The 23,785-nt window shown below is 33.0% G+C and overlaps 1 protein-coding gene across 2 annotated transcripts; it reads right to left on the reverse strand.

Moving 5' to 3' along the window:
* Positions 1–524: 524 nt before the first annotated feature.
* On the reverse strand, positions 525–17,709 carry LOC140054625 (uncharacterized). Of its 2 annotated transcripts, none has more exons than XM_072099701.1 (4): positions 17,473–17,709; positions 3,482–3,695; positions 1,913–2,089; positions 525–1,528 (listed from the first exon to the last, which is right to left on the reverse strand). In XM_072099701.1, exons 2-3 carry the CDS (start codon positions 3,687–3,689, stop codon positions 1,923–1,925), a joined length of 375 nt encoding a protein of 124 aa, XP_071955802.1. In that variant the 5' UTR covers positions 3,690–3,695; positions 17,473–17,709; the 3' UTR covers positions 525–1,528; positions 1,913–1,922. The 2 variants fall into 2 exon arrangements, with proteins under 2 accessions (XP_071955802.1, XP_071955793.1); XM_072099692.1 differs by lacking the exon at positions 17,473–17,709 and adding an exon at positions 5,616–5,782.
* Between the last annotated feature and the right edge of the window lie 6,076 nt (positions 17,710–23,785).

Consider the following 23,785-nt stretch of genomic DNA (forward strand, 5'->3'; position numbering starts at 1 on the left):
TCCCTGAATATATACTACTATATTGGGAATTATTAATTGGTTATACATTGGTTCCAAATGTAGCATTTTAAAAACAATTCTACGTTTGTGTGATTTTATTGACATTCTACAGCTCATTAACAGTGTATGACGTAATATTAGTTTTAATCAATTGGCCAGTTACCATGAACACGCTGTACTTTCTTGCTTTCTAATCGAGGATAAATATCTTGTTATGGTCTATTACCATACAAAATTTAGTAGCTTACAAAGGTTAATGGATATTAAAGTTCAGAAAAACAACAACTAAATAATTAGAAATACTTGGTTGTAATAAGCGGTCCAAACGTTGGCGTTTTCGACGCCAAAGGTCTATTACTCAGCTACCTCTAATGAGTTTTTACTGATCATCATTTTAGCCATTCAATCCTATTATTCTTAGCACAATCACCTGTATGTAAACTGCGCGTGTATGTATATTGTATGAATTAACAGCCACGACAATCATTCTAGTACTTTAGCATTTTAACATTTTAACAAAAACATGAGACAATTACATTTTTTATCTTCAACATAATTATTTTATTCTTGCGGAATGCTAAGAGATTCTTTGACAAAAGAGCATAAAGCCTAAAGTTCAATACAGATTTTTAAAACACAATAAAGCAAATTCAACGAGTTAACGTCTACCAAACGGTTAAGGTGTGCACTCACGTTATCAGAATTGAGGAATATCAGGATTTGGTTGAAAATTCTCCAAAAAAAGTCTAAACAACGTAGGCATAGGTTTATCGAGCCATGCTTGATTTGGCAAAACGCATTTGATTCGCTTTATTGGGAATCAAACTCAATAAAAATCACTCGACCAAAAGGAGTAAGCCGGTGCTTGTTGGATTTAATAAATTGACAGCTAAATGAATTTCTATTTCTATTTTAAGATATTATTCTTACTGTACATAAGTTTAAACGTTAATTGCACATGCCCAAATTCGGCCTTAACAACGCTTTAAAAAAAAAAATAATTCTTTAACTTATACAAGCAAACATAAATTTATAATCACCCCCAATTTGCACTATTATTGAATAATGTCTGTACCTCCCTGCCCTCTACTTTTCCTTATCCTCCCTTCCCATAGTCTCATAGTGTTTAAAACAAAAGCACATTTTGGTAAATTGCAGGTGTATAACGTGTTTATTATTTTGTTTAATAGTACGATTAAAATAACATAGGCACTGGAATAATTTAAGATTTGTTTCTACAACTTTAAATACTCGTATACTTCTTATATATTATGTATATATTAAAACAGGCATAGTTTGTAAAAATGTTATCTCCGAGTCAAGAAACACAACCCATACCAATTACGGTAGTATAGTACCTCTCTACACAAAATATATTATAATCTGTGCTTTTTGAAATGATTTTTTCTTAAATAAATAAATAGATAAATTGTTTTCACATTATCATTGTCACGTGTGCATTATAAAAGTCGTAAACTGCTATAATACTACTAATAAAACTTGAGCCATCCTCCAGTCACAAAACAATCTGAAAAATAGTTGAAGTTGGTTATTTCTTGTGATATTAGTCATACATAGTGTGTATTTAAATAAATAAATAATGGAGATGAAAAATGTCTTCTTTAACACAAATTGGCAATTAGCGGTCTTTTTTTGTGCAAACCGCAATTTTAAACTGAAAAGAACGCAATGAATACATTTCTTAATTGATTTTTAATTGAAACCACGTAGAGAACAACGCGCTTTTGATTAAAAATACAAATAATTGAATTGAATTTTAAAGAAAAAAATCACAGCCACGCCAATCATTTCATTTTCAAAGAAAAAAAATCATAACACAATTTAGATAGCTTAACCTAAGTAGGCATACGGCCCGTGTTCATTAGTTGAAGAAAATGTACAGAAAACACACCTTGAAGCATTCAGCGACCAACGCCCTCCATTTTCAATCTTTGATTTGATACAACTTCTCTTGTGTTCTCTTCTTCCATTTCAAGTCGTAATAATTCTAATAGCCCTAATGTACCAACTGGTCTAGAATTACTTCCACGCTTCAGGGCCATGTGTTTTGGATTTACCTCTTCCACATCTATAATGTAATATCAACAACGCAATTTCAGTATTATTCATTTGTATTCTTAGTTTTAAAACACAATTAACTCTCAACTTATCTAAACATTCTCAAATTAAAAGTAAACAATTTGTAATATGAATAAAATGCTACAGAGTGAGTGAGTGGCCGAGCGGTTAAGACAGTGGAACCATAATTAAGTAGCCATAACATCGGCAAGGGTTCGAGGCTCACTCGCTCTATGGTTCTGGTGGTAGAACGAGTCTTCTCGGATAAGGACTATAAACCGCAGATCCAGTGTACACATAGCTCATGCGCACTTTAAAGAACCTAGTACATCTTTCGAGACGAGTAGGGGGTTACCCCGGTGTACTAGTCCACACAAACACAGTCACTGTCACTCACAGCCACTGTGCAAATTGGGACTGGACCGTTTTAGAGGTGTTTACCACCTGTTGGTCCAGATCCTTCACTAACTGAGTTAGTGAGAAGTCGAATAAATAAATAAATAAATAAATACAATCCGAGTCTAAACTCGGAGGAGAAGTTTGTGGACAAATTTAGACATTTCTTTAATGTTTCACTTTCACAGTAAGAGTATGAGAATGTGATTTTTGAACATCTAAGTGTGGGATGATACGGTACGTTAAGTGTTCCATTTTTATAAAAATTACTTTTTTTAATTTCAGGTCTGGCATTTTGTAATCTTTTTGCTTATGTTGTCAGTTAAAAACATTGCTTAGTGAAAACTGAAGTTTGTAATGAATGTACTTCGCCATATTTAAGAAGAATAGCATATGCATATACATTATATTTACTCTGCTGAATTGCTCGACAAGTACAGAAAAGTCTTCCTTGAAGTAAGAAAGATTATTTTGATTATTGCGCTAATAATGAATATTGTGCATCGTCTGTCACAAGCTTTAAGACTGCAATTGACAACCGTAATATTGTAATTATTTCGAAGTACCGACGCACCATTTAATAAATTGAATGTTCCAGAAATGTATAGATTTGTTGTTACTTTTAGTCAAATCAGAAACGTGTTGATTTAGGCCTATATTATTGTTAATTGTTTTGATTTCTGACACCCACGGAGTACTGAAAAAGGTTGATTGGGTAACAAACATTTTGTTATAGGCCCACCGGCTTAAATCCAACTGTTAGGGAACAATACTTTTTACAAAATGGTATAGTTACTCTGTTCGTGATATTATTCTGAATTTGTATTTATGCCTACTTTTTAAGTTTCATTAAGTTCTAACGGTGATACGATTGTTTGCTGTATTTTCCATTTCTGACATTACATGCATACATATTTTAAAGGAGGTTTCAGACAGAATTTAAAGAAAAAACGCATGACGCTTTATAAAATAAGTCTAATAAATGACGTAATATAAAATGACTCACCGTTGTTTCTGTAAGCCTCTTGTAAATCTAACATATCTTTGTAGTAATTAATGAAATTGTAAATTTCGTCTAGATTTTCGGAATATTCTGGTGCATTTCGAGCAGTTCTAATTGGTTGAGGAGGATAGGCTTCTAGTACAACTATACAAACAGCGAGTACACCTATCAGACAATACATCCACAATGTGGCTTGTGTCCTGCATGCCATTATAAACTAAAAGAAGAAGAAGAAAGAAACTTATAATCACTTTGAATGTTTATCTTTCTCACCTATAAAATGGTGAAAATAGAATCAATATTTTAAATAATTTATCATACAATTAGAGTATTAAGTACCGAAATTCCTGTAACCAAATACAAACAGAAAAAAGGAATAAATAATTAGTACTTGATTAACTCTTTAATTAATAAGTGCTCTTTGCTCGTGCAGTTGGACAGTGTACGCTTTAGATATCACACATTTAATCTTCGACCTTTCTAATTATGCTACAGGTAATCGGTTTCTGTCTTGTTTGACTTCAATCATCATATTTTTAATTGAAATTGCATTTATAATTGTATCGTAAACATTTATAAGTGGAACACGTTAGAAACTAGAGCTTTCGGTGATAGGCGAGGTACTGTATGCTTGTTTTGAGATATCGATGTATGTAATGTGTGTTATGATTTAGTCATATTACTGTACAGTGCCATCATGCTATACAAAAGTTTTATACAATTTGTAACTTTGCTAAAAAAGTTTTTTTATACAATTTTTCACTTTGCTGAAAATTTTATTTTTTATATAATGTGTCACTTTTCTGTAAAAGTTGTTTTTATAAAATGTGTCACTTTGCTGCAAAAGTAGCCTTATAATTATATTGAGTCACTTTGATAATATACAAGTTCTTTTTATATAATGTGTCACCTTAATGATTCACCTTGCTACAAAAATAGTTTATATAATATCACTTTTAAATAGATGCATCTACATCATAGTAAAATTAAATTAACAAAACTATATAAAAAAAAGGTAAACTTAAATTCCAATGCATTTATAAAATTTACTTTCCATTTGCAATACAGAATTATACATATAAAAACAGCATTATAACAACTATTTAAAATTATCAAAATATACAATTTGTACTACAACTGAAGTGGTGTTAAAAATTATGGAAGTGTTATTAAAATACTGTGGTGGTATCTGGTCGAATTTTCTAAACCTCAGTTCCACATTCCTTCTAAATGGCACTAAAATAGTTCGTTATTTTCCAAATAATTGTTTTGTAAAATAATAAATTGCCCCTACAGGTAGACCTACCCAAGGTTGAGTAAAACATAATGCTGTAAAATTTAGGAAACATTATCATCACATAGGATATTATGATATACTATTTGTTTTAACATGATAACAGTCATGTTTGAAGTAATTTTTCTTATCCTGACGTGAACATGTATGTCCTACGTGAGGGGGATGGGGTAAGGATTGTTTGGATCGAAATTAGTAAATCGATAAATAAGTGAATGTTTGCGGTACAGCAATTCGTTTTAGTTGTTGAATTATCTTTAGAAAAGAAAATCTTAAAAAAAAGCATAAAACTTGTAAATTAGTTATTCATTATGTTGGATATAATTGCTTTATCAAACGTGTTGTTTTAGTATTTAAAATGGATGCAAGTTAAATAATAAACTTCTCCTTCATGTTCCTAAATGGAAACTTCAGACATATGGCCATCGTGCATTTTCCTGTGCAGCACCCATTTTGTGGAATAAACTGCCAATCGACATAAAGACATCTGAAAACATCAACACTTTCAAAACACGACTAAACACCCATTTTTACACAGAGGCATTTCCTGCTTAACTTTGTCAAGCGCCTTTGAACATTATTATGGATACTGGCGCTATATAAATCTGATTGATTGATTGATTGATTGATTGATTGATTGAATAATGAAAATTAATAATAATTTTAAAACATTTGGTAGCAACTGCAGATTAATTGCAGTACAACGAAGTACGATTGATATTTGAAACAGTCATCAACAAAAACCTGGAAAACAAATGCTATCTTAAAATATAGCCTATGTCAGTACATTAAAGTAGAATGAAATACTTTTTATAGTTTATATGATATAAATAAAATACTTACAATTATGAACCTTTAATAAATATCACTAGAAGAGTAGAGTGTTGTTTGCTAACAGTTAGGTATTATTCCTCCACTATCGCTTTTATGAATGATCGGAATAACATCAGCAAGCTCTTATTTATACAATCTGTGGTATTTTCTTTAAGACGTAATTTTGCTAATAAATCAAATCTCACGTGCTGTAGCCCACGCGGTCCATTTCATAAGACGTGCGTTTGCGCATTCTGACAGTGCGCCCTCTAGGTATAGATAGTGATAAATAATTGTCCAATCAGAATGAATTATGAGGTAATGAACGTTAAGGAAGTATTACATCATAGCTAGCTTTTAAACCGCAATACATGATACTGGCATTAGCTTCGTGTATTTTCAAAATATCAGTTTTCAACGCTCACATAACATAAATCAACGAACCAATTAGGAATTAAAACCATGAAAATGTCAACACGAGAGTTGCACATTTGAAAGTTGCTCCTTAAAATTAAATCCAGTGGGGAGGTATAACTAAACTATATTGTAGTTGTCGTTATATACAACGTACTATACATTTCATCTGGACGGCTTGGAGTTTCAAGAGTTGCACATAAATGTATAATGAAGTACTGTCATAAGTTAGATAACGATATTGAGATTTATGACAGGTTACCCGAGCACGTGTGCCGTGTATAACAATACATGATTTCCTTATAGATGTGTATATCATGATTAAGTATAGTATTAATACTGTATGTCAATAATATGCCTACTTGTGAACTACAGCATTGTTCAAAATCAACACAAAATGAAATATTCGACACAAGCCTATAAAAACATGTAATTTAGCTTCAGGGAAATCTAAATTTTGAACATTTTTTAAATAAAAATATCGTTACTATATAAAGCTTCAAACTGTCTAGACTAGTTCTTTTTACTGTAAATGAAAACACTTATTAAATATTATTACTACATCGTGACGATCTCTTATTCTACAATAATGTATCACGTTCTTGTAGACATGTTCCGGGATGTTAATCCGGAAAAATTGTAGTGACGTAATAAACGTCATTAATAAGGCATTATTTGGACAAGCTACTCTCTGAAAAACGTGTGATAATGCATAATTTGAAATAGACATTTCCAGACTGCTTACAAATACGACTGTGAGGTATATCCGTGTTACGCACCCTTTAAGGACTTGGGACATTCCCTCGGACGTCCTAGCCGAAGCCGAAGATTTGAACGTAGCACGTGTAGGCCTACCAACTTACGTGTCTGCACCAAATAGTAACTCCATTCTGGCTTTTTTTGCCTCCCGTATAAAGTTTTATAAACAAATAAAAATCAAACGTGATAGGCCTACACGAAAATGGTACCTTGCACTCGAACACCAACATGGCAATACATTTCTTACGTTACAGTAGCCTAAATTTTACGTGATTTAAATTGTATAAAATGACCCAGCAATTGATTAAAAGGAACATTAAAGGATAAGAACCTGAACTTCCGAATGTAATACAAAAGGACGTCTGAACATGAAGAAGCAAGAATGAGTGTGGACATGTAACTTTGCATAAATGCGTGCATTCGACCTTACATTACGTGTTTAACCAACTTCAGACTTGGTCATGATCTTCAACATAATTTCCAAATAAAACATTTTAACAGTCTGTATATGCGTTCTTCCACATGTACCGGTTCAACTTAAAAGCTAATAGGCATATAGTCTGTGACGCGTGGTGTGTCGGAGACATGAGACAACAGCAGAGACATAACGTGACTCGCTTCATTTACAATCGACGAATTTTAAAACGAGCTGAAACGGGTCTACCCCTATGGAACGGCTCCTTTGCCTTCAGTTCACATTTATCATGCAGTACACACCAATCGTCATGCAGTACACACCAATCGTCATGCAGTACACACCAATCGTCATGCAGTACACACCAATGGTCATGCAGTACACACCAATGGTCATGCAGTACACACCAATCGTCATGCAGTACACACCAAACGTCATGCAGTACACACCAAACGTCATGCAGTACACACCAAACATCATGCAGTACACACCAATGGTCATGCCGTCGTGCATGCAGTACACTATGGGACGCCTACTCTGCCTTCAGTTCACATTTATCATGCAGTACACACCAATCGTCATGCAGTACACACCAATCGTCATGCAGTACACACAATGGTCATGCAGTACACACCAATCGTCATGCAGTACACACCAAACATCATGCAGTACACACCAATCGTCATGCAGTACACACCAAACGTCATGCAGTACACACCTAACATCATACAGTACACACAAATCGTCATGCAGTACACACCAAACATCATGCAGTACATACCAATGGTCATGCAGTCGTGCATGCAGTACACACCAATGGTCATGCAGTATACACCAATGGTCATGCAGTACACACCAATCGTCATGCAGTACACACCAATCGTCATTCAGTACACATCAATCGTCATGCAGTGAAATATTGCGTAATTTATACCGCCACCTATCGACAAAATCGAATATCACGTGACTTTTATTAGACGGCTGTAAAACTAAGACTATTTAAACTTCTTTTATGGAATTCAATAATTGCAATGGCCTCCTAGCCGCGCCTGTGTCTCGCATAATAAATTAATTGTATATATAAAAAACAGAGCATTTACAGAGATGTGTAGCGGTTAAAATAAGTACAGTATGTCAAGCATAAAAGAAAAATAAAAATCGATGGCCTTAGTTTTATTTTTCTAATAAATGTCACGTGATATTCGATTTTGTCGATAGTTGGCAGTATAAATTACGCAATATTTCACTGCATGACGATTGGTGTGTACTGCATGACGATTGGTGTGTATTGCATGACGATTAGTGTGTACTGCATGACGATTGGTGTGTACTGCAGACCATTGGTGTGTACTGCATGCACGACTGCATGACCATTGGTGTGTACTGCATGATGTTTGGTGTGTACTGCATGACGATTGGCATGGTGTGTACTGCATGACAATTGGTGTGTACTGCATGACGTTTGGTGTGTACTGCATGACGATTGGTGTGTACTGCATGATGTTTGGTGTGTACTGCATGCTGACGATTGGTGTGTACTGCATGGCCATTGGTATGTACTGCATGACGATTGGTGTGTACTGCATGATAAATGTGAACTGAAGGCAGAGGAGGCGTTCCATATACCCCAAGCCGTTTATGAGTTTGAACCGCAGTACCCCTGTTTACGAATAAACACGAGGGGATCTGAAAACCGACTGTAGGCTATGTTGTTTTTGCTATCATTATTATCAATGATATTTTAGCTACATTTGAAAACACAAGTTCTCAGCTATCCTATATTAAGCCTAATTGAAAACAATAAACAATATTTAATAGCCAGGAGATAACATGTTCTCTATGATGTTTTATGATTTAAAATGAGTCTAGGCCTAAAACGTCAACCGGGTTCGCCTGGTTAAATCAGGTAAAAACGTAATTATGTGCATTAGTATTGAACTAATTCGATGAAGAAGTTAATACCGAATGACAGAGTGAATGTATTATCTGTATTGGTTGATTGATTCAGATTGGTTTGTTAAAATAATATATGCCTAGCCTACAAGATAAAACACAAAAAATACCACACGGTTCGATTCATTTTTACAAACAGAGTTAAAACAGAGCAAATACACTTCACTTTTTCAACATACATTCAACAGCCAGCTCATGATAAACCTATAATTTCAAATCTCAAGTAATTTGAAGTAGTTTCGACTATAGGAAAAATCCTGTTACTGTGACATCACCATGATTTGACCTTATATGATCCTCTAATAAGTAGCCTAGGCCCAAGAAAGCATGAATGAACCATCTTAAAGAATATATTTTTAAAACTAAAATAGATGCCTTTTTTTATAATTGTTATGGTTTTTTAGAAACGCATTTATTTGGATTGTCTAATGACTTATTATTGAAACCGATTAATACGATTAATTGCCTAGGTTAACTTAGGGTAAGGGAAACATGGTCACTTGATTATATACAGTTATTAGTATACATTATGATAACAAATAGGCTAACAATCCACCTACACAATGTCAATATGCTTTAAACATGATCTTTCCCTTCAGGCTTTAATTGATATTATTATGTCTGTTAGTTCTATGTCTAATGGTTTATTTATCGAATATGTTTTAAAGATATTCTAGTTAAAATTAAAGACCGTTATTTGCGGCCCAATATGTACAGTACATTTTCACGATATTACAATGTCAATGTTCGATCTTTTATTTTCGCGATTTGATTGTTTTGATGAAAAAGTATTTCTTAGTTCTATAAAGTATGCCATAACAATCTACAGTAATAGCTGTTTATTTTTTATGAAGTATGGACGACAAAAGATGTAAATAATTAGATTCTATGATTTCGAATCTGGCCTATATTGTCATTTAACATTATACATAATTAACTTTTTTTCTGATTTATTTGTATTCAAGACAGGACCACAATGCAAAACAGGTTTCTTTTAACTGATTGTGTAATCCTGTATAAAAATGTTGTTAAATACATAAATAAATTAATTAATATTAAGACTTAGGCTATATAGCACGTATGTCTATAAGCTCAATCCACGGCACTTCTTATACTGTCATAATAAAAAAATTCCCTACAGTTTAGGGCACAAATCATATACAGACCGTGCATTTTAGTAGGACTATATAATAACTATGGCAATAAACAAGTTACTAATATACAACATTTAGCTTATAACACCGTTGATTTTAGTTAGATAGGCCTAATATACGGTAGTAACTGTATTCATAACAGGTACTAATTATAAATAAGAGTCCTCTTGGCAAGTGTTTTATTTAGTTGGCGCCGCGTTAGTTACTCGCGAGTGGCGTTTGTCGTATGTGATCACGTTTTGCGCGACGCTCGTTTTCAATTGGCGCCCACTTGATATTTTCAGACACATAATGTATACAAAGTTACAAAAATTGTGAAGGATTCGTGAAATGATTTTAGAATTGTTGTGTTGAAACATCGGTTAAACCTTTTATTTCCAAATTATATAAAAAAAACAAGAGGACACGATTATTAATTAATGTCCAACTAAGTCACTGAAAACACAAATTCTATCCACATGTGTCGTCAAAAAAATCCTACTTTTCGGCGAATTTATCTGAGATGAAATAAGGGAATAAATCACGCTACCCTTTCTATCACTAAGCTTTGCCTAAACGCAGCGATACCTACAATTTGTTTCTGCACAAACTTTACGAGGTCTGATTGGTTGGGTCTTTCGCATCGGAAAATGTAAAAAAAAAACATAATTAATTTAGGCACAATAGGATTCAAATAATCTGTTCTGAAAAAATAAACTTAACATCACTGGAAGATAATAGAGCTGAAGTTGATATGATGGAAACTTACAAATATATCACTAACCGAATGTCTTCTCCGGAAAGATATTTTTTTTTCCTTACCGTAAAGGTTTGAGAGGTCACTCCTGGAAGATATACAAGAACATATTTCATTAACAAAAATCTTTAATTGCAACACGATTAGATTTAGGAGTGACAGTGATTATTAAAATTAATTCTGTAACAAGTCATGGTGATAAATTATTATATTGACTGCAGCTATCTGGTTCAGAAGATTACCGCACAGTACGTAAAAATGTGTTATTAGACCTAAATCGCCAACCCTGGATATGTCATCGTTGTTGTTCTTCTAACCGCGTCTATTAATATCGCTGTGATCTGGATTCTAATCTGTTTTAAAGTTATTGTGAAATTTTAATTAGCGAATGACCTTCAATAACGAATCTACGATGAAAAATTATTTTGTAAAACCTGCGACAGGTCAATATAACAGTGTGTTACCGGTATATCATTGTTTCTAAACGTTTCTAGATTCTTTGCTTCAGGTAAAAAATAACCGTTTAAGGTGATTTGTTCATATTATAATACGTTGTGGGTTAATTTTAAAACTTAAAATAGGTCTAAAACTGGTTTTCTTATTTGAATGCCAAGCTGACACGAGGCTCTCATTCAGATGTTACTATACTACTGTGTATGCGGGTAACCCCCTACGCACTGTTCGAAGTGTTATGTTCTTTAAAGTGAGCATTTAGTGTACACTGGACCTATGGTTTATAGTCCTTAATAAGACTCCTTCTACCACCAGAACCATGAAACGATTCCCCCTGGAACTCTTGCAGATATTGGCTTTACATTAACCTTCCTCTGCCTTATTCGTGACGATGCGTCGGGGCAACCCTTGAGAATATTCCTCCTACCACCAGCACCATGGAACGAGTGAGCATAGAACCCTTTCCGACAACATTTGTTTTGTGATATGTTTTTTATGAACCTTGACTTCTTGTTCACATGAAGTATATTATTCACTGTGGTAGACATGCAATTTCTTGATTACCCACTGAGCGTGAAACTATGATAAAACCACACGTTTTGACCCATCATCACTATAATAGTACTTCCGTAATATGCAACTCGAAATAGGTTGAGGATTACCACATAAGATACAATTTACGTCTAATGTTGCTCTGTTTCGATTTCTCTGTATCATTATTGACCAATTTATACTTAATACGCAGTAGTTAATAATATTAACGGCATTAATGGGTGTACAGAAGTGATAATGAGGTTAGTATACGTACTTCAGTGATAAATCATGTTATAGAGAACGTCTTTATTTGGAGAGCAAGATCAGCAAATAAGATCGTATGCACAGTAGTGTATATAATGTTCATACTGTACATAACACTACACTGACCTCGACATTTCAAAATATCAGTATTATCGTCATTCAATAATTATAGCTGCAATAATAATGCAATTTTCAGTTTTTAAATGATTTTATTGGTTAAAAAGCATAGAATTTACAAGATAACAGCAAGATGGAGAATTAACGTGGGTAGATCGCTTTGGGCTTTATTTTTAAACAAACCTTTTCTTATTAAAGATGTCGAAGTATAACATAACACTATTCTATTTGGTTTAACATTCAAATATTTTGGTTTACATCGCAATTCTCAACATTTCTTTGATTTATCCTATGAATTCCTGTTTAGCACACATGTTTGTTCTTTCTACAAAGTAACGATGATTGTGGGGGGTTGGTGGTTTTAATTTTTTATTCATAGAGAATTGAACAAGATTAATAGTTCCAAACATTGTGTATATAGTTATGCTAAACTTAATTTGAATACAAGTAATTGAATTGGATCTGTAGTTGGCGTTGTGGGTTTTTCTTAGAGGCTTACAGGTGTCAAAATATATCTGCTTTCTTCATTGATTGCAATTAGGTAGGATAAAAAGGATGTAAGGAATACCCACAAAGATCAAAAGATTAAATAACCTTTTAAAATCAAAGGACGGAGCATGGACGGATCATCGGTGATGAAGAGAGACTTCTAATGAATATGGAAATACCATTACAGTATTTGAATCACATGACCCATCCATTACATAAATCATATGGAAGAATATTGCAAGTTTTAATATATTTTATTAAAATGCATGTTCTGAGTTCTCAATATTTGTGATTGTACTGTAATATCCCAAGAACTTTACACAAGACTGTATATTGTAAATGCGTTTTAATGGATGAAATTTTTAATATCTAACATTATCATTTTGCCAAACATTTTGTTGATTAAAAAAAAAATCATTTTTTACATTTTAAATATTTCGATTGCACGACGACAGGGTACCAAGGACTAGCCTACGTCACGCATTAAGTGTGTTAGAATAACTTCCGCGGATTAACCTTTCGATAACTATTTTGGTTACTAAACATTACATTGTTCTATTGCCGTGTAATATAACTATATTAAATAGAACATGTACCGTGTAATAGAACTAAACACTGCACGGCACGTGATACGAATTAACCAATCAAATAATAAGATTACATCAAATTAAATTATTGAACATTGTGTATGAGATTGCGATCTAGTTTTTTTTACTTGTTATTAATGGTATTAATCATTTTCTCTATTGTTAAATCTGAGCAGAATTATTTTCGGCGTAGTAATTGTTGAAATGTACTGTATATACTAATTTAAAATTATCTTGTTAGAAATTTCTCCTATAAATTAAATAAATCAATTCTTTGTTCTCTTACCTGGATTCAATTAATTATATTAATCAAATTCTGTAATATTATGTCGCAATTTATGCACATACGCATTGCATGACAGGTGCTAAACAAATTGCACCATTTCTCTCTGTAGCAAGAATGTATTCACGGTGTTTTAATTAGATAAATCAGGGAAGAGTGCAATTTACTCTTCCTTGGATAAATCTTGTAGTTTAGAAGGCCTATTATTAAAAGGTTGCACAACATCTATCCCTAACATACCGCGGACAATAAAAATAAATCAATTAATAAAATAGTAGTAGACCTATAAACGATTCCTCTCTAAAAGTGTGAGTTTTGGGTCATTGACTTAATAAAAACATTGTCACTTTGGGTCCTGCGTACTTGCCCTATCAAGTTTGTCACCATCATTATATGCGTCTTAGACTCATATTACTTGTTGTACTTACAACGTACTGTTTCCAATTAACTTCATGTAATTACTGTAACAATCTTACTTTTTTATTATCAACATAAATGTCTCTAAAGATTTCTAAAGGTATACAATTTCTTTTCCTGAACTATGATATCGAATTGTCTCAAATATAAATTTATTTCTTAATCTGTACGTTTAGCGGCTTGATACAAAACTGTATTGGTAGCTAAACAATAACATGAGTAACTATAAAACTATTATGGTTTCCATAAACCACCGTTTTATTAGGCCTAAAGAAATATTGTATGCTGCAATTCTAGAAAGAGCTTATTATAAAAAGGTCTGTATTGATGATAAACTTACCTGGCCTGATCATATTAATTGTCTCCTCACAATATGGTTACTATAACTAGATTTTCTTTTCTTTAAACTTTATCTCTCATTCTTTGAATATGCAGCATTGTTTGTTAAATCGTTTGATTAAGGAGTTGTACAACTTTCTAAACTTCACAATTGTGGAGCGAGAATTGTACATAATGAACACTTAGTGGGGATAGCACTTTATGAAAAACAATATGTGACCTAAACCGTTACTTTATTCAACTTTGTTGTCTGGATTACAAATTAGGCCTACATTTACCTAGCCTTTACATTTGTGGTAATGTCGGGAAAAACGGTTGAAAGTACACATTGAGATAATAACTAATTTCGTAGGAGATAATCACAGAAGACAAACCAACAAATACTTGTCATTCGTCCAAATAATGACGCGTACCTTTTATCCATTATTGCCAATGTCATATTATATTGATGTATTAAATCTAACTGTTTTTCTCTAGTTTCAGTATATACAAATACAGGCCTATGAATGTAAACATTTACATGTGTATTGAAGATTTTTTTTATTATTCTGTTGATGAAGCAAGCCTACTGTTTCTCACTCTGACCTGAAATGAAGGGTCATCTGAAAATAAAATTTTGATTTTGATTTGTACCTGTCTTTCAACTATTTGCAAAATTATTTATTAAAACAGTCTTGTTTTTTTTATTGGTAGATTTAATCTCCAGATTTATCGTTTTAAAGATTTTGTGGTTTATTTTACACAATGAAACAGCTTTTAATAGAACAGACAATTTAGCGTTACAAATCTTTTTAAATACATAATCATATTTAAAGATTTTATCATTTTTCGACCCATAAAACACCGTAATCAATAACTAATTTACTGTTTTTCTCATAAGTGTAATTCATGCTTCATTAAAACAAAGATGAGGGTTGAACACGATAGGTGTTCACTGACGTCACAATCGCGCGTGGCATAAAATTCAGTAATTAGGGCGTATTTATAAATGTCCTGTATGTGTTATGTGGTACAATCTAGGAAATTATTTTTTTTATATTTATATTTATAGAAATAGTTGAATGAAAAGATAATCAAGTTGTGTTCCATCATTAGTTTCTCATTAGCTAATTACTAAATTGTCATAATCGACTACTGAAAATGTGTTTATACCATACACGCCCACGCGCAGGCGCATACTAGATGTGCAGCTGTGTTGTGTAATGGATTATTGGTGTGAATTTTCTTGATTTACCACAATGATGCGGCAATGACTTACAGTGGTAATTCAATGGAATTGCCTTTCACAGTTCAACATGGTTAGGATATAATTTGAACAAGATCGTTTGAATCTGTTACAAAGTACCCTAATTTGTTCAGTATAAACAAACGTCAATCGAGGGTTTGCGGCAATTTGTTTCATATATATCTTACAGATTTTTTCAGGTTTACCGTACTGTTTCATTTTAGAATTTATGCTTTTAACTTTTTCAACAATAAAAATATTCAGTTATGATCGTATCATCATAATGTGACGTAACGATATAGCATGGTATGCTTGTTACATGTTCCAACTAATATATCATACATCTACATATATACAGTATATATAAATTATGCTTAATTCTGACAGGCAGAATGGAAAAGCTCCGCCTTTGAAACCTACCTCATCTATCTCGGATGTACCGCGAAACGTAGATGTGATAACATTAGTCCACACAATTACGATAATGTTATGTTTCATATTTCTATAAAGGGTTTTAAAACAAAATTTCTGATTTCATCGGTAGATTTTAACCGTACGCGGTAGAAGTAATTTCCGGGTTCACGGTCAGTTTCAAAAGATGTTTCAACTAAAAAATGTATTAATTATACCAATTTTAATTAGGATGGTATTTATTTGAATGCCTTTTCATATATTTTAGAGGAATGTATTTGATTATAAATGTTACCATATTATTACAACTAAAAAATTAAACGTATCCCTCGAATAAGCATCTCCCTCAAATGAACTCCGCCTCACCACCTCCGCCCTATAAGGGCCCTACCAAACAATAAACACTCTATACTTTAGAATGTTATTAATCATCTAAGACATTGTGAAACAGAGTAGGTTTAGTTTTACCAGGGAAGAGTTACATTATAATTTAACTCTTCCATTTGGCGTTACAACTCTCTTGATCCCCGTAACTTTAACGATCGGCAATAAAAAATGTCCGGAAATCATAATATTCTATCCCTACACTTCTCCCTAGAGGAGGAGCGAGCGAAGCGAGCTCTCACCCTCTAGTATTAATAATTGTTTACATTACACAAATGCCTGCAAATTATGGCATTTGTTTTTAGGCCTAAATCATTAGGAAACGAAGAGTATTTTGGCGGAATACCGTATCGTTAAACTAAAGTTTCCCGTCCAATAGACGTCTGATTGTGGAAGTCTGGGGTAAAAAAAATAATATTGTTCAAAATCTATATCCGAATGGTTGGTTATATGGCCAATAAAAGGGAGTCATTTTAAAACAGCACAAGTTTTGGTTATTACGGGTTAGGGTGAGATAAAGTAAAACATTTCTGATTAGTGGAATGATATAGATGTTTTTAGAGTTTCGAATGTTTTTTTAGTTTAAATTTTCTCGAAACCTTTTTTTCTTGGCGACTTTTAATTAAATGTCAATCGCCAATATATCCGTAACAAATTGCAACATTATAATTAAATTCTCGGAATAGCGTTTTCGTTAATAACGAAAATACTGCCATGAAAACATGCCTCTAAAACATGTTTACATGGAAAGAATAACATCCTATTTTATGAGATGGTTATCGAATAATCTACATTATGTCACACTACTCGATACATGGTCGTAGCGGTGAAAATAATAAATATGCCTACACGCGTAAAATGTAGGCCTATATTATTGTATGAAGTACAGCAATTGGATGTTTTTAAACTTATCTTAGGCCAATAGATTTGGTTTAAAAGTATCTAGAACATACCTTGTTTCCTTCGGTTTCTGAGTATTCTAAAATGTTCAAATCACAGTAGGCACAATAGGTCAGCAGTGTATTTTATTATAGCTATTCTTATTATGCCTTGTTGTATATCTGCCACGCTCTATTTACCTCTTTTTATGAGAGTGTTAAAAGTCATCCGCTTTCTGATGGTCCTTTGTAAGTCAGCAGATTTCACAAAACCATCGTAAAATGCACTCTTACATGTCATGCATTTAGAGAAGCTAATGACAAATTATTGACCACTCAGATTGCAAGATTCCTCTCGATCAAACAGACTGCCGCGTATGATGAGTCACATACCTGTCAGTCAGCCCAAACAACGGAACTTCCCCGCCGGCTCCACGTGTTACCAAGACATTTCTTTTACATAGTTCCAAGCTGCAAATTAGTCTGAAATAGAAAACATTTCAAAAGTCAGGCTTGTTAGGAAGGCGGGATATATTTTAAAAGGTCCGTCAAGTAGGCCTACTCTCCTAACTAGCTAAACTTCGTGTCCAACAAGGGTGCTTATACATTTCTTTATTAAGAATTCTTTAACTTCAACTTAATATATATGTGTACTGGTTTTTTAAATAAAAAGTTCTTGTGAATAAAAAAGCTATATCAAAATGCTGTTGACCTTTTTATTTAAAATTTTAGTAAACAAAGTACGGTATTACTGACGAATCTATTTAATGGTTTCTGGCTAATGAACTTATAGGTAGTTAAATCTTTTAAATATTATTATTTTCTTCTATCTCCTATATATAATATATAATTATATTTTGTAACCCTTAGGCACTTAAAGCTTTCTCCGGGATTAAAGGCGAATCTACTGTAAGTATAGGAAACTCTCTCTTCGTCGAAATCAATACTGAATTATGATATTTTCCGGTTCAACTCATCAGCTAACGTCACCAAGTTACTGAACAAAACAACAAAGTAGATTAGGTATGAAATCTACAATCTTAACTTAAGCTGATATTTACTTAAAGCGACTTTCACTCGTACCACAGCTGTCATTTTGTTTACAATACCCATGCAAACATTGGGTAACCAACCATTGGTGTCAATTCCACTTATTCTCATCATTATTATAACCATTAAATATTATTATTATGTATCAGCATCAACATCACTATCAATACCACCATTACTATCATCGTCATCATCACTATCAATACCACCACCATTATCATCATTATCATCATCGTCATCATCACTATCAACACCACCACCAAGTCACCAACATGTTATCGAACCAATACCAATACCACATTGCTAACCTCCAGATCTCTCTTCGGAGATCCCATCTTGTGAATTTGAACGACGAAGTGTTCATAGTCGGATTTGAACCATGCCATGTAGACCCATTGACCTAATAATAATATTGTATAATTACAGGCAGCATTCGGGGTTGGATCTCGGTCGGAACCTTTTCTTATTAGTGACCGTTCTTTATGTATTATTTTATTTCCATTCACTTATTGTCAGTTTGTATCTTTTTATATTAACTTGATTGACTCTCTCAGTTTTCGTTCACAGTTTATAAATCCATTAATTTTCAGTATATCATTTTAAAGTGTGTCTATGTCTGAAAAATGTGTATGTTATTTATGTTAATAGGCCTATACATTTAGAATATGGCATCATTAACTTGACGTTGAGTTTCCTGTAAAACAATATCTATCCTTATGACATAGTTTATCGTCATTACTTTTCGTTTGGATGGGGATTAGTCTCTTTTAATGTAATTCAAAATTAACCTGCATTTTATTAAAGTATTCAGTATTAAGGGTAACCACACCTGTTTGTTATCGGTTTTAATCTTTGACCGCATTGCTAAGATAGGTGTTCCAAAGTTAAGCATATAATAAACAGAACTTCTAACAAGAAACGACACAATCAGATTCAAAACATATACTGAATTTTTACATTATTTGTTCATAAAATAATCCAGAAATCATCGATTAAGTACTAACTATCTATTCTCAAATTTCCTAATAAAACGGGATGTTCTACTACTTTGCATATTTCTATTCTGCTGAAATAATCTGTTTATCAATTACAAAGTGTCAACGGACCTTAACGTCTGAAAGGAATACGATGGAATCTAAACACAGACCATAAAAAGCATCCGCCTTGTACGTTTTCTAGAACGTTAACAATAAAGAACTTTAACTAAATTGGATTGATTGATTAACTTTTGGATTTTTGCAACAGAGATCAGTCTCGAGATCAGTCTCGAGATCAGTATGACACAATTCAACCATACCGTAGTACAGTAGTAACGGAACACTCTGGAAAGTTAAGGAAATCATGCAACATGTGGTCTTACGCTAACATAAATACAATGGATCCTTGGTGACATTTAGTAATAGAGTTGGCTTGAGGTTCTCGGACCTACCACCAGAGCGCTCAAATCTACACCGGAGCCCTCGAATCTACTTCTTTTCAGAAGGTTACTCGATCCGGTCCTCTGGTATAATTATGTTCTGGGCCCTGCTGTTCTTACTAACTTAATACATCATCTTAAAGGAGGTTTGGCGGGCAACCTTTGAACACAATGTTTTTCGGTACTATTAATTTTGTTGCCATTCTAAATTGCCCATCTACAGTATTAATATACGATTTACAACATTTATTGGAAAAAAACAATTTAAATATTGTTGCTAAGGTTGTTCAGACAACGTATTATTATCGTCTGTCTGTCCGTTAGTTTCCACACAATACTGCTTTTACCTTTCAACCAAAATAAACATTGGGTCCGGTAATTATAATAGATTTTCTGCCGCTAATGGTGATCGAGTGTATTTAGGCTTCATATTTAAATTTAAAAGTTAAGTTTTGATTAGTAATTGAATGTCATTGTTTGTATTTTGGGAGTTCAGCTTATCACGTGTTTGGCTAGACCTGGTTCCTTGAGATCTCACCAGAGCAAGTCATCTTTCATTCACTTAAAACCACCACGCCTAATGTTGTTAAAGTTCATATTCACGGCTTTAATATTTCTTTAACCAACATGAACACTGTCACCATGAATTAACTTATGACGAAAATAAATAGGTAGTATGTAAAAATTCAACAAAATATGATCCCCATCATCGTAGTCATCTTCATCTTCATCATAATTAAAATAATATATATATACATATTTATATGGATTTAATCATTCCTAAACTTTATAGTAAACTAGGTGATTATGATTATGCAAGCGCTGTCTCAGCAAACCATTATAAGATTATAAATTATACTCTAATTTCATGGTAGGCTTAGATTTGATTTTTTTTTGCCTCTGAATATTTCAACTTTGTTATTTCATATGGTGAAATTACAGTATCTTTTGCAAACCATGTTTCGTCTTTTAGACCAACTAAAATTGTTTTCTTTCGATAAATAGATAAAACCACAGTTTCTGTAAAAACTATAGATTGTCTTTACAAACTATAGAGGTTACCTTTTGAAAAAGTCTAACCATGGGTTGTCTTTTAAAAATCATGGCTGTGTTTGTTTTCTTCAAAAGACAAACTGTGTAAAAGAAAATAGTTACAGGCTGTGTGGCCGACGACGCCCCGTATCCAGGCAAGTTATTCTTGGTACTTTGGTGAAGACGATCTATCATTGCCATATTCCAATAACCGCAAGAGGAAAAATTGCAGTTATATTAAAAATAACTAATGGCTTATTTTGTTACGATTACTAAATATAAACGTTAAAGAAGTTATAAAGTTAGGCTGATACAATGGGAAAAGAGATAGTACATTATGATTGGCATAAACTGTAGGCCTCTCACTTGTTTCCGCCGGAACAATATCCTTAGATCGGCCGGATTAATTGTGTGGTACCAGTACCATGAACATACAAAACTTGAATAGCGGAAATTGTTCAAATAATCTAGGATACTAATGTTTGAAAATGTAGATTGTATTAATTCTATGGAGATGTAGTTTCCAATATTGGAATACAGACATTTACGTTATGTCATTTGTATCCGTGTAAGTCACGGTGGGTTTATACAGCCATCCTTGGCTAATCTATCGTTGCTATCTATTAGGCCTAATTATTACTTGACAGTTTTGTCGTATTCTTTTTTATTAAAACAAGTGTACAACATGACACCATTACACGCACGGATAACTATAACGAATAACAATCTAAAATAACCTTAAAAAATTTTCACACTGAACTTAAAAGTACAAAAAAAACACATTTATTCATTAAGGCATATGGAAATCATGAGGTTTCTTAAAGTTGTTTAGACTTAGAATTGTTTTGTATACCTTTTCCTGGCCAGCATTATCTTTGGGGTGCCTCTGTCTTGGTTGTTGTCTCTGAGCACCCGGTCGTCTGTGGCAAGGCAAATGTGTATCCTGCTCCTTTGTTTGGTCACCTAGGTAGGGGTACGGGACCGCGACAGAATGACAACGGATGGGGACCCTCCAAAGAAGTTGCATTTTATTTGCCAGGAATTTGTATGATTTATTTCTTTTTTATTTTTAAATGCGCCTTGAGCACTCTGGAGTGGTATGTGCGCTATAAAAATCTTATTATTATTATTATTATTATTACAATAGTACGTACAGGCTTAGAGCTGTGGCACTTTACATGCATATTTAGGAGTGATAACTTTCAAAGACGTACAAATAAATAAATAACACATTTCTCCTTGGGCACATGCATACAATTATGACGGCGACAATATTTATATGAATGAATTCAACAATTTAAATTTTTTAGAAAACAAGATCTTCGGATTTGGATATAAGCAGCAGTGTACAGAAAACATGTAGTAATATACGATGATACTGCTTATCAATGTCAATGGTTGATGCTAATTGTCTGTATGCACTAATCAGTGATTCTTAAATCCATTAAAAACAATCGATTAGGCCTATCTGTAAATCTTCTCATCTTAGTGTCTATATTTACCTAATAGTCCTACGCATTGTAATGAAAACTTCAATTAAAGTGTCAACTTTATTTACCGAAATAACAAATAAGTCGTTCGGTATTGTAAATAATGAATGCGTGTGTACAGGTCACCCACAGAACGCCATTTCATACAAACTACTGGTCATTTGGGTATTTGGTCACGTTTAGTCTAAACATCGGCCACCTTAATATAAATAAAATATACTGCATATATGTAATATTATATCTATATTGGTAAATATTCTGTTTCGTATTATGAAAAAACGCGTTTTTTATGACATGTTTATATATACTTGTTTCTATTGTTTGCATATAGGACATTATCAATCAAAAAAATAAATGTGATTTGACACTAAGCTTATTATTATATGCAATTATAAATGAGTGTGGTTACATTGCATGCACGTGCACTTCGTACTAGATACTTACACACGTATGAAGTCACAATTGCATGCACGTGCACTTCCTACTAGATACATACACACGTATGAAGTCACAATTGCATGCACGTGCACTTCCTACTAGATACATACACACGTATGAAGTCACAATTGCATGCACGTGCACTTCGTACTATTGATACATACACACGTATGAAGTCACAATAAAATAGAATGACCAGATTGGTAAATGTTATAAACAACCCAAGTTAGCAATGTCGGTAATACTAATACTTTTTTCTTCAGTTTATAAAAAAAAGTTTTGACACACCAGAGGGCGACTTTCAATTACATTCACAATAGAGACGTGATACTGGGTTAGAAAGCTAGCTATCCGGAAAACTGATTTTTTTGTGTTAAATTTATTTGGATTACGTCACCATCTTTATATATTTGACGAAGTTGGTGACGGATATTAAAACACTCATCATAATTATGAAATAATTTGTAGAAGTAACAAGAACCACGGCTCTTCAAGCAATTAGGGTAATGAATTATTGTTATTATCTGCTAATATCTGTAATTTTCTTGCATGCGACTAAAAAGGCTAATGCTTGTTAATATTTATTTTAGTAGAATTCGGGGTCATTCGTGATTCGAAACTCTTAAAGATTTAAAGAAAATCGTGTCCATCTGTCTAGTTTTTAGAGAATGATTGATTAAAGGTTTCTTGTTTAACAAAAAATGAATTATTGAAATTGAATATCTCATCCACGACGACATTACCTGATTGTGCTTGGCTATTAACTTATTTACAGATTTCTTATTTTAATTTAGGCCTACAGTATCTTACCGTTTCTCATAGGATATCTCAATCTCATGATGTCGATTTATCTAGAAATTGATATTATATAATATAAAATAAGTCGGGCTGCTTTGATTAAGATTCATAGAACAATTTATAGTCCGTATAAATGAAGAAGTCTATTTGTGATAGGCCTACT

The sequence above is a fragment of the Antedon mediterranea genome, chromosome 1 (genome assembly GCF_964355755.1).
Source record: "Antedon mediterranea chromosome 1, ecAntMedi1.1, whole genome shotgun sequence".
Classification (NCBI taxonomy): Eukaryota; Metazoa; Echinodermata; class Crinoidea; order Comatulida; family Antedonidae; genus Antedon; species Antedon mediterranea.